Here is an 11,464-nt window from a genome sequence, read left to right as displayed (position 1 = left end):
GCTGGAGCGGACCGGAAGTGAATGGGGCGCATCCGCTGTGGCGGCGCGGCCGGGGCCGGTGCTGGGGTCGGAGAGGGGACCTGGGGGTCCCGGGTCGAGAATTCGTGAGGGGGCTTGGAGTCCCGGGTCGGGAATTCCTGAGGGGGCCGGGCGTCCCGGGTCAGGAGTTCCTGAAGGGGCTTGGGGTCCCTGAGCGGGCTGGGGCATCGCAGCGGAGCCACCATGTCGATGTCGCACCTGTACGGCACGGACGGAGACGATGGCGTGGAGATGGAGAGCTTCGAGGTGTCGGACTGGGACCTGCAGAACGAATTCAACCCGCACCGTCAGCGACACCGCCAGACCAAGGAGGAGGCGACCTACGGCGTGTGGGCCGAGCGCGACTCGGACGAGGAGCGGCCCAGCTTCGGAGGGAAGCGGTACGGCCGGGCTGGGACCCCGCGCCCGCTCAGGGACCCCAGGAGCTGCGCGGTTCCCTGGATCCTCCTCGTTACCTGGAGCCTTTTCCCGTTCCCTGGAGCTCCCCCCCGTTCCCTGGAGCTCCCCCTCGTTCCCTGAATCCTCCTCGTTCCCTGGAGCTCCCCTGTTCCCTGGAACTCCCCCTTGTTCCCTGTGTCTTTCCCGACTGTGAACACCCACCCAAGCAGCCTGGGCTGCACTCGGGACCCCCTCACCTGTAGAGATTTTCCCTATGCTTGCTCCCTGTGCAGCGCAGGGGGGAGGATGGGGATTGCCTGGCAAAAGCAGGGTTAAACAGCTCGACAGCCTTTAATATCGCATTTATGAGGGGTGTAAGGCACAGCAGCCCCCGGGCTCCTGCAGGAATGAGCAGGATTCTCGCTTGTTTTGCAGCTCCAGGGATTACTCGGCCCCCGTGAGCTTTGTGAGCGCTGGGCTGAGGAAGGCGGCGGCCGAGGAGCTCTCGAATGAGGACTCGGATGATGATGAGAAGCCTGTGAAGCAGGAGGAGATTCCCAAGGAGTTTGTGCCCAAGAAGTTGAAGACAGTGAGTTCTCCAGGAAATTTACTGTTCTCTGTTTTATGTTTATGAAATTCAGGCTGCGGTTGAGGGCAGTGAAGGTGTAATAGAACACTAAAAAAGGGAGGAATAATTAAACCAGAGTCCCAAATGTGTCAGTAAGGGGAGTGTGTGCTCTGGATTTTGTATCATTGATAAAACAAAAATCAAGATAATAAATCATTGGCACAACTGTACATTGATATAATAACTGTGTGTCCTTGGGAATCAGTCCTTTCATTTTTCTCAATATTCCCTTTGGTCAGTGAGGTTTAAAGCAGAGAATTCCTGTGGTTTCCTGCCTTTCAGAGACTTGATTTTTCTGCTTTCACAGAACAGACAAATCCAGGCATGTTATAGATTAAAACTCAAAGACCCTTATTTTCAATTAAAACCTGAAAGAATCAGGAATCAGCTTCAGCTAAATCTGGTGGTGGAACCTGAGAACTGTCAGGTTGTCAGCCAGAGTTTTTTCAGGATTTTCCTTTCCTATCTAAGGAATTTCAGGGATCTCCACAGGTCCTTCATGGATGCACAAGTGAGGTTCCAGTGAGCTGGGCAGTATGGGAAGAACCTTCTGAGGGGAGTTTTGCACACTTTGGTTATTTGAAGCCTGTGTTTGTTTTTGACAGGGTGGAAATTTCAAGCCCAGCCAGAAAGGCTTCGTAGGAGGCTCCAAGTCCTTTGTGGATTTTGGCAGCTGGGAGAGACACACTAAAGGCATTGGCCAGAAGCTTCTCCAGAAGATGGGATATGTCCCTGGAAGGGGTCTGGGGAAGAATGCTCAAGGTATTGTCAGTGTGTTTGGTGGTTTATTATTGTTAACTGGGGATTTGGGGGAGAGGTTGGATTCCTTAAAGAACTGCCAGTCCCAGGCGGCTTAAACTTCCTTCTTGTTTTCCTGCCAGTGATCCGAGCCCTGTGGTGAGAGTCAGGGGTGTTCAAACTGACCTGTGGTCATTTGCAAGAGAAAAAGAGCAAGAAGAAAGGCAGTAAATTCCAAAGGTGGCCATCCCACAGGAAAGGAGATGCTGTTTTACATAGCAGAATAAAAAGGCAGTGAAATGTGGCTGGGAGTAGGGCTGTGCTTTGGCAGTTTGGTGTGTGCTGAGATGAAGTGATTTTACAGGGAATTTTTACAGGGAATTGGTGATGTTGGAAGCACTACAGTGCTGGAGGCAGTGCCAGGGAGGGTGTTGGTGCTGATCTGGTAACTCACAGGGAAAGCCTGGCTGTTCAGCTCTCTCCCAGCACACAAAGTGCTCCTGCTGACCCCATTCCCATCCTGCCAGGAATCATCAACCCCATCGAGGCCAAGCAGAGGAAAGGCAAAGGTGCTGTGGGCGCTTATGGCTCCGAGAGGACCACGCAGTCCTTGCAGGACTTCCCTGTGGTGGACTCAGAAGAGGAAACTGAGGAGGTATTTCTGGGGTTCTTGCTGTTTCCCTGCTGTTCTGTGTGCAAAATTCAGTTTTCTTAATTTCTGTGTCAGAGAAAACTGTTTGGGCTCATTGTAGATAAGAATCCAAACACAGAGCACGTTGATTTCATTTAGGCAGATCTTCCTTGTCACTATAATGTTCTTTGTTGTTTCTGGCTCACTCTATTTCAGTAGCTTTGCTAGAATCCCTCCTTTGAGGAGTCCCCCACATAAATAGTCTTTGTCTTTTGTTTAAATAAAAAAAAAAAAGACCAGGAACATCCTGTTCATTTAATCCATAGGGTGGGTGACTGGCCCACAGCATCCAAGCTGGCTTGGCATGAGCTTTTCCCCTTCCCATTTATTTCCTGTACAAATTCCTCATTGATCTGATGGTTATTTTCCTGTAAAAAGAGGCAGATTTGGGGTGTGACAAAGAGCAGCCACCTCAACTCTGCTGTTTTTGTCCAGGAGTTTCAGAAGGAGCTCAGCCAGTGGCGGAAGGACCCGAACGGAGGCAAGAAAAAGCCCAAGTACAGCTACAAAACAGTGGAAGAGCTGAAAGCCAAAGGCAGGATCAGCAAGCAGCTTGCAGCCCCTCAGAAGGAGCTGTCCCAGGTCAAGGTGAGGTTGATAAGCCAAGAGGTGACCCCTGAGGAACAGTTTGGGCCCTTTGGTGTCACCAGCACATTTTAGGCACCGGTAACCTCAGTAAAGCCAGTCCTAGGAACTGCCTGTGCAGCCTCATGGAACTCATCCCCGAGCCATATAACAGCTCTGTGTCACCTGGATGTGGTGACAAATTAGATTAAATGTCACTGTGTGTAGGGGGTTAATTGCAATTTAAGTTTAATTGTTTCACATTTGTCACAATCAACACTCACCCACTTCTGAAAGCACAGTTGTCCTTTTTGGGATTGTTTGAACCATCTTCTACCTCAAAGGGACAGTAAGGGAACTCAATAAAATGATGAATCTGATATTAAAGTATCTTTATAAAATTATAAAAGTTCTAAGTGCATTGACCAATGGCAAGATCACTGCTTGTAGAATCATTCAGTGAAACTGGGATCAGGTGAGGAGATTCTTGTGGCTCTGATTCCAGATTGTCTCTTACTTGTTGTAACTCCTTGTGTGTGGAGAAGGCCACTGTGAAAGCAATCCCCTTGTTCAAATACAGTGTATGTTAGCAGCCTCCTGGAGTATTTAAGGTCCTTGGAAATCTCCAGATTTCAATTTGGAGTCAGGGATTTTCTCCTTTTGTGAAGCTGAAAGTTTTTTGTTAGAGAATTTCTGTTCTGTGTGGTGGCAGGTGATCGACATGACGGGCCGGGAGCAGAAGGTTTATTACAGCTACAGCCAGATCAGCCACAAGCACAACATCCCAGATGACAGCCCCCAGCAACCCCTGGGCAAGGACTCCAAGCCCCAGGGCTTTGCCCTGCCCGAGCTGGAGCACAACCTGCAGCTGCTCATCGACATCACGGAGCAGGAGATCATCCAGAGCGACCGGCAGCTGCAGTACGAGAGGGACATGGTGGTCAACCTCAGCCACGAGATCCAGAAGATGGCTGAGGTGCTGTCCCACGAGGAGAAGGCCATCAGCAACCTCAGCAAGGTGCTGGACATGGTGGAAGAGTGTGAGAGGCGGATGCAGCCGGGCTGTGAGAACCCTCTGACCCTGGATGAGTGTGCAAAGATCTTTGAGACCCTGCAGGACAAGTACTACGAGGAGTACAGGATGTCAGACAGGGTGGACCTGGCAGTGGCCATAGTTTATCCCCTCATGAAGGAATACTTCAAGAACTGGGATCCCCTCAAGGTGTGTGTTGGTTTGAGTTATCTGCAGCTCTCACTTGATGGCTCCAGTAATCTTTGTTACTTTGTCCCCAGTGTGGTCTAGTGGGAGATGACCCTGCCCGTGGCAGGTGGCTCATCTCATGATGAACTTTAAGGTCCCTTCAAATCCAAACCAATCTGGGGTTCTGGGATTCTAAATTCCTGATCAGTCTGGAGAAAAAGAAAAGAGACAAAATGAAACTCTACTGTCCCCACTCTCAGACATTTGCTGGGTAAAAATTTAGGAGTTTGTAAGGCTAAAACCAATCCCTTTTATGAGTGTTGGGATGAAAAAATTGGTGAAAAATCTCTAGCTGTTGTTTTTTAGCAAAAGCAGGAGAGATTTGTCTGTCAAGTATCAGAGATGCACAGTCTGTCCTCAGTGGCATTTAGGCTGGAATACAGTCTGGATCTCTCTGTACACCTGCTAAAGTTCAGACTGTCCTCTCCCTGGAGATGTGTTAATACTGTAAGGTAGGATTTTTCTCTGGCAGGACTTTACTAAAAGTTATTTAGGAAATAACAGATGTGGCACTCACTGCTCTGGGCTGGTGACAAGGTGGGAAGGGGCACAGGTTGGGCTCAGTGGCCTGGGAGTTCTTTTCCAACTTGAATGATTGTGGGATTCTGGAATTAAGACTGAAAGCTCCTGGCTTGCCCTGAGAGGAGGTGAAAAGGCTGGCTGTGCTCAGCACACCCTCAGCCTGCTCTGTGCAGATCCCAGCTGGAGTTAATGGAAAATGATATGGACCATTTGTGCCCTGTCATTCCCAGGACTGTACATACGGCACAGAGATCATAGCCAAGTGGAAGAGCCTTCTGGAAAACGATCAGCTGTTATCCCACAGTGGGCAGGACCTGTCAACAGATGCTTTTCACAGGTAAAGAACAAATGATTTCTACTTTGTGCAGCATCTTCCTCTGCTGCTTCCTCAGGGATGGAAAAGAGCAGACACAAGGGAGCTTTTCCAGAGGATTTCCTTGCTGGGCCTGTTAAAATCCAGTTTGCAGCTATAGAAAAGAAGCGGCTTTAACTAACTGCACCCATTTAGTTTATTTAGGCCCAGGCTGTAGCTTTGAGCTTCACTTTGAATTATTTGGGCTTTCTTGCCAGACTGATGTGGGAGATCTGGATGCCATATGTCAGGAACATCGTGGCGCGGTGGCAGCCAAGGAACTGTGGATCCATGGTGGATTTCTTAGATAGCTGGGTGAACGTTGTCCCTGTGTGGATACTGGATAACATTCTGGATCAGCTCATCTTCCCCAAGCTGCAGAAGGAGGTGAGAGAAGAGGGCAGGGGAAAGAAAAGCCATGCTCTGAACCGGTGTTTGAATTCCAGCTGGAACTCCAAACACCAGTGTGCAACCTCTGCCGATGGATTGAGGAGTTGGGGGTTGCGTCAGAGCTCTTTATGCTTCATAAGAACTCGCTGCTGGTGCCTGGATTGAGTTAATCTTTGCTGTTGTGCCCCGAGGTGGAGAGCTGGAACCCTCTGACGGACACGGTGCCCATCCACTCGTGGATCCACCCCTGGCTGCCGCTGATGCAGGCGCGCCTGGAGCCGCTGTACTCGCCCATCCGCAACAAGCTGGCCAACGCCCTGCAGAAGTGGCACCCCAGCGACTCCTCTGCCAAGCTCATCCTTCAGCCCTGGAAGGATGTGTTCACTCCTGGCTCCTGGGAGGCTTTCATGGTCAAGAACATCGTGCCTAAACTCGGTGAGACAGTAGACAGTGCTGGCATTGGCACCTTCCACCTTGCTAATATGTGGGTGCCAGTGTTACATCAGAGGTTGTTGTTAATGAGATTAGACCAAGCTTTCCTCTGATTTTCTGCTACCTGTCCTGTGCAGAGGCAGAAACATTAGAAAAATACAAGGAATTACTCTGCTTATTCTCTAGGTTTTCTGTCTTATTTTTTATAAATCATCCATCTCTAGCTGGTAGGAATATCTGAGAGCTATCAGGTAGGACCAGGCTGTAAGATGTCTCTCTGTTACTCCTGAATTCCTTGGTCTGTTCTAATGTTTCACCATGAGTTTTGTAATGCAAAGAGGCTCAAAGGACAAAAAATAGTCAAGTTATTTTGGTTTCTCAGTTCTGGCTGCAAATTGTAATCATGGGAAGTGGAAACGCACCATTTTGTGGCAGGATCAGCCAAAGATCCCCACTGTCCTTTAGGATAACAAAAAGATGCTGCTCAAATTCTGTGTGTTGGTGGTGAAAGGGATCAGGGCACTGATAAAACTGAGTGAGGCTCTTTTCTAACTGTCCTCTCCTTTCCCAGGAATGTGCCTGAATGAGCTCATCATCAACCCTCACCAGCAGCACATGGATGCTTTTTATTGGGTGATTGACTGGGAGGGGATGATTTCTGTCTCCAGCCTTGTTGGGCTGCTGGAGAAACACTTCTTCCCAAAATGGCTGCAGGTGAGACACTGAGGGCTGAGGAAAGAGGTTTGATTAACTGAGGAGTGTTATAGAGATTCCTGTGCAGGAATTGCTGCCCTGGTGCTGAGCTGGGCTGGTTCCCACTCACAGCTCAGTAGTCATTGGAACAGTTCCTCCTTTTACTGACAGTAATAAACCAAGTGGTAAATTATGCCAGGAGAGATTCAGGTTGGATGTCAGGAGGAATTTCCTCATGGAAGGAAAGGGTGTTCAGGCACTGGAAGGGACTGCCCAGGGAGGTGATTGAGTTCCCATCCCTGGAGGTGTCCAAGGAATGCTTGGATGTAGGACTCAGGGCTCTGGGCTGGTTGATAAGGGGATGATTGTTCATACATTGGACTCAATACTCTTGGAGTCTTTTCCATGTTAAATGACTCTGGGATTCTGTGGCAGAGGGGCTTCTCTTGCACAGACGTCCCTGTGCTGCCTTTGACCTGTCCCTTGCTCTGCAGGTGCTCTGCTCTTGGCTCAGTAACAGCCCCAACTACGAAGAGATCACCAAGTGGTACCTGGGCTGGAAGTCCATGTTCTCAGACCAGGTGCTAGCACATCCCTCCATCAAAGACAAGTTCAACGAAGCCCTTGACATCATGAACAGGGCTGTGTCCTCCAGCGTGGGTAGGTGGCTCATGGGGGTGGCTCTGCTGCTCTGGGCTGGCAGCACTCGGAGGCTGATTGGGGCAGCATGGCAGGAACTCACGTGAGTGAAAGTCAGTGGGCTGTGCCTTGCTCTGTCCTTAAAGAACACCTCTGAGGTGCTGCTCAATAGTTCTGGACTGTACTGAAGCAGAAACAGATTTTTGGTGGCTTCCTGAGCTGTTGAACAACTGATCCGCTTCCAGCCTTGCCCTGTCAGTCAGATATCATCCTTTAGGGCTTGACTTCTAAAGCTGCCATTCTTGGGTATTTTTTTCTTTATGGTGAGGTGAAGGGAACCAGCAGTTCCCTTCCACATGATTCTCCCTAGTACCTAAAAGTGATAGTTGGGAGTCACATGGCATAAAAGAGAAGGGCGTGCCTGAGGGAGCAGCACCTGAACCCTGCCCTCTTTCCAAAACTGAGAACTCCCTTTCTGAGCCCAAACTTGACCACCACACTCCAATTCGTGTCCCGGATGGAGGTGAGCAGCTCAGGACGGTTTTCTGCCCATTCTCTCCCCCAGGTGGGTACATGCAGCCGGGTGCCCGGGAGAACATCGCGTACCTGACGCACACGGAGCGGCGCAAGGACTTCCAGTACGAGGCCATGCAGGAGCGGCGCGAGGCCGAGAACATGGCCCAGCGCGGCATCGGCGCCGCCGCCGGCTCCGTGCCCATGAACTTCAAGGACCTCATCCAGACCAAGGCCGAGGAGCACAACATCGTCTTCATGCCTGTCATCGGGAAGAGGCACGAGGGCAAGCAGCTCTACACCTTCGGCAGGATCGTCATCTACATCGACAGGGGCGTGGTGTTCGTGCAAGGGGAGAAGACCTGGGTGCCCACCTCACTGCAGAGCCTCATCGACATGGCCAAGTGAGGCCTCAGTGCAAGGGGAGACCACCCTGGGTGCCCACCTTGCTGCAGAGCCTCATGGACATGGCCAAGTGAGGCCTCTGTGCAGAAGATCTGGGTGCCCACCTCGCTGCAGAGCCTCATTGAAATGGCCAAGGGAGGCCCTGCTAGGGACTGAGTCACCACCCAGGAACAGCCTCTGGGTAACCCTTAGAATAAAGTTCCAGGTTTGTAAATAGTGACACTGGAGCTGGATGCCAGGATGGTTTTATTGGAAGAGCTGTTCAGGCAGTGGTAAGAGGATGGAGGGCCAGACTTCCTGACCCAGGAAGCCAGGCTAAGGGAGAACAAGCAGTGCTGACACTTGTAATTGTCACCTGGGACAGGTTTACCAGCAGGTGAGGAGGGATCACATTCTCTGCTCAGTGAGGGCTGGCCTAGCTGAGTCCCCTGAGTCTCTAGTGACAGATGTCACAGCTTGTGCTGGCAGTGAGTTACTGTCCCCACAACATCCCTCACACAGTGGGCTCCTCTTTGCTGCTCACAGCCAGGACCTGTCCCAACTCTCTCTGCTGTGGGACTGCAGTGGTTAAGAGCACAGAGGTGAGGGAAGGAACACAAAAGTTTTCCTGGAGGGAGCCAACCTGGTTGTTCTCAGGACTGATCAAGAGCTGATCTCAGCAGCAATGAGAGCTGGGAGCTTTTTCCAAGCGTGCACTGGGAACCAGACCCCAACACCTCCCACTACAAACCCCTCTGATAATTTCCCCTTTTTTGATGCTTTGCAATGTGTGTAGGACATGCAAAGCCTCAAATTGTTATGGAAGGGGAGGGAATCAGAGCAGTCACTGCAGTGTGAATGGCTCCCAAGGCAGGTTTTGGTGGAATTAGTTTGCTGGAGTTCAGTGAGTGTAAATCAAAGCTCAGCTTTACTTTTTTTATTAAATAAAATACAAAAATGTCCCATCACCTCAGCATTCAGGTGCTGCCACTTTGCACAGAGCCTGATGCCACAGTTGCTACTTGAGCTCCATCTTAGCTGCACAGAAGCTTCCATGGGAAGAGATGAGGATCCCAGCCCTGCCACCACAGGGATGGTCAGGACTTGGCAGTGGTTTCCTCCCCCTTCCTGATGATCTCCAGGTCCTCACAATCTTGGTACATTGGCTCCTCCACAAAGTCCCAGACCTCAGGGGAGAGCGCCTGCAGTTTATCCAAGGGAAACCAGTGCACAGAGGTGTCATTGAAGGTGTCCAGGTACCGGGGGTGACTGGGGAGTGCCACTTCCTCCACTCCTTTCAAAACCTAAAGGTCATTTGGGGAAAAAGTTACAGACAGTGCAGCAGCCCCTTCCTGCAGAGCTGAGCCAGTGAGGATGAGAATGGTGTTACATTACCCTTAGCCCCTGTGTGCAGGATGTTCTGCAGATGTTCAACAATCCTAAAGTGATAAGCTTTTATATTATAGTGTCTAGAGAAAAGGTTTTGAAAATAACCCCCCCTTCTTTGCAATGGCAGTTCATTTCCTTCCATTCTCATTAAAAGGTGTATTGTCAACATGGAACAATAATGTTAAACTGTTACCTCATACCTTTGCTATGTAAGAATAATCTCTCTCCAAGATTCTGGACAGCAATCTACAAAAACAGAAGATGTCTGCGTTAGACACCACATTCCTGTGGATTTAGACAGGTTTTCTGCATGGGGGTGGGACAGAGGAGGGGGGAGAGGGCTCACAACTGAAAACTTTATGGCAACAAAAATGCACGAAACAGGGAAATTGCTGTCAGAAGCAATAAAGTTAAAGTGGGGGGACAGAGAAGAGGAAAGCAGGGTGGGAGGCACTAGAGCCCGTCCAGGCTGTGCCCAGACCTCTCCTCGATCCCTTGGAAGCTGTTCCCGATGATGACCAGCTTGGAGAGCGCCGCTGGGCTCCAGTTGCTCCACAGCAGGTTGTTGTACAGGGCCTTCCCGCAGTGCACCATGTAGAACAGCGTGGTCGCACCCTCGATCCCGTGTTTCCCCTCCTGCCCGGGAACCACCGAGCCCATCACGGCCGAGCCCCGTCCGCGGGCCCCGCGGTGTGACCGGGGCTGTCCTCACCTCATTCTCCGGGAGCAGGCACAGCCCCAGCGCTCGCAGCGCCGCCGCCTCCCGCGCCGAGAAGGCCGGGTCGAACAGTGCGCAGCGTGCGGGTGGCACCTGCGGGGACAGCGGCAGAGATAACCAAAAACTCCACAACTTTGTGAACGCTGTAAAGCCGGTACGTTTATTACAACGCCGGACGCGTGTGGGGATTACTCTCCTTAACAGACATGCGTACCTCTGGGAACTTCAGGTCCCTTTTTACCCCCCTCTCAAATACATGTGCATACAATTTCATAATAGGTCCATACATATTCATTTTTACGAATTTCACGTGACATTTGCCGCTAGTTCTTCATCAGAAAGAATTCCTAGCTCAGGTTGACCTGCTCTCACAGCAGTGTCTCTGTCTCTCTTTATCACCCTCTGTCTCCTCCCCCCTATCTCTGTCCTTCACTGAAGCAGTTTCTCTGAGCCTAGGCCTTGCAGTCAGGCTACATAGCTATGTTTTCTAACAACAGACTCAAAGATGTACATTTCCCCTAAATCAAAATGGATTTCAACTCTGGATTATTTCTACTCTGTCTCAGCGTGAGCACGGCCCGGTGCTGCCCCACTGCTCCCCCCGGTGCCGGTGCTCACCCGCAGCTCGTCCAGCAGCAGCAGCAGGAAGGCGAGCTGGCAGCGGGCGATGGGGCAGCGCCCGAAGCGGCCCAGCCCGTAGCACACGCAGCGGGCGGGCGGCTCCGCGCCCAGCGGGGCCCGCACGGCTCCTGCGGGCGGCGGGGTCAGCGCGGCGGGGCCGGGGCTCGCAGCCCCCGCTGTCCCGCACCCCCCGCTCCCCGCACTCACCGGCGCTCGCCGCCCAGAAGCCGGAGCTCAGCATTTCGTCCCTGCGGGGAGAGCGCGGCGTTAGCGGGGCGCGGCGGCGAGAGGACACACGGACCGGGGCCGGGCACTCACCGCGCCTCTCGCAGCCGCCGCAGCAACGCTTCTATTCCGGGGCCGCCTTCCCCTTCCTCCTCCTCCTCATCATCCTCCTCCTCCTCGCCCCGGCCCCGCCGCCGCCGCCGGGCGCGCCCCGCTCGCCGCCCTCCCGCCAGCGCCGCCATGCGCGCGGTCACGTGCGCGGTCACGGGACCGGAGGCGCGCCCGGA

The 11,464-nt window shown here is 52.0% G+C and overlaps 2 protein-coding genes across 3 annotated transcripts; one reads left to right on the top strand and one right to left on the bottom strand.

Moving 5' to 3' along the window:
* Positions 1-84: 84 nt before the first annotated feature.
* On the top strand, positions 85-9,893 carry TFIP11 (tuftelin interacting protein 11). 2 transcript variants are annotated; one of them, XM_054516717.1, is made up of 13 exons: positions 85-419; positions 853-1,006; positions 1,651-1,807; positions 2,311-2,438; positions 2,910-3,062; positions 3,751-4,260; positions 5,052-5,158; positions 5,392-5,560; positions 5,755-5,998; positions 6,567-6,709; positions 7,183-7,348; positions 7,893-8,285; positions 8,350-9,893. In XM_054516717.1, exons 1-12 carry the CDS (start codon positions 223-225, stop codon positions 8,246-8,248), a joined length of 2,484 nt encoding a protein of 827 aa, XP_054372692.1. In that variant the 5' UTR covers positions 85-222; the 3' UTR covers positions 8,249-8,285; positions 8,350-9,893. The 2 variants fall into 2 exon arrangements, with proteins under 2 accessions (XP_054372692.1, XP_036248829.1); XM_036392936.2 differs by having other exon boundaries at positions 7,893-9,893.
* Positions 9,134-11,419, bottom strand: SRRD (SRR1 domain containing). The gene is made up of 7 exons (XM_036393418.2): positions 11,271-11,419; positions 11,160-11,200; positions 10,950-11,080; positions 10,326-10,424; positions 10,095-10,249; positions 9,814-9,859; positions 9,134-9,528 (listed from the first exon to the last, which is right to left on the bottom strand). The coding sequence occupies exons 1-7, from the start codon at positions 11,417-11,419 to the stop codon at positions 9,322-9,324; spliced, it is 828 nt and encodes a 275-aa protein (XP_036249311.1). The 3' UTR covers positions 9,134-9,321.
* Between the last annotated feature and the right edge of the window lie 45 nt (positions 11,420-11,464).

This window comes from Molothrus ater, chromosome 18 (genome assembly GCF_012460135.2).
Source record: "Molothrus ater isolate BHLD 08-10-18 breed brown headed cowbird chromosome 18, BPBGC_Mater_1.1, whole genome shotgun sequence".
NCBI lineage: Eukaryota > Metazoa > Chordata > Aves > Passeriformes > Icteridae > Molothrus > Molothrus ater.
This window is presented reverse-complemented; position numbering and strand designations above follow the sequence as displayed.

Bases quoted from the DNA above. Each gene is read 5' to 3' on its own strand.
- TFIP11 (XM_054516717.1), top strand. From the start codon at position 223: ATGTCGATGTCGCACCTGTACGGCACGGACGGAGACGATGGCGTGGAG. The intron at 2,439-2,909 runs GTATTTCTGGGG...GTTTTTGTCCAG, and splicing joins CAGAAGAGGAAACTGAGGAG to GAGTTTCAGAAGGAGCTCAG. The intron at 5,999-6,566 runs GTGAGACAGTAG...CTCCTTTCCCAG, and splicing joins GAACATCGTGCCTAAACTCG to GAATGTGCCTGAATGAGCTC.
- SRRD (XM_036393418.2), bottom strand. From the start codon at position 11,419: ATGGCGGCGCTGGCGGGAGGGCGGCGAGCGGGGCGCGCCCGGCGGCGG. The intron at 11,081-11,159 runs GTGAGTGCGGGG...CGCCGCCCGCAG, and splicing joins CTTCTGGGCGGCGAGCGCCG to GAGCCGTGCGGGCCCCGCTG. The intron at 10,250-10,325 runs GTGAGGACAGCC...GTTCCCGGGCAG, and splicing joins GCCTGCTCCCGGAGAATGAG to GAGGGGAAACACGGGATCGA.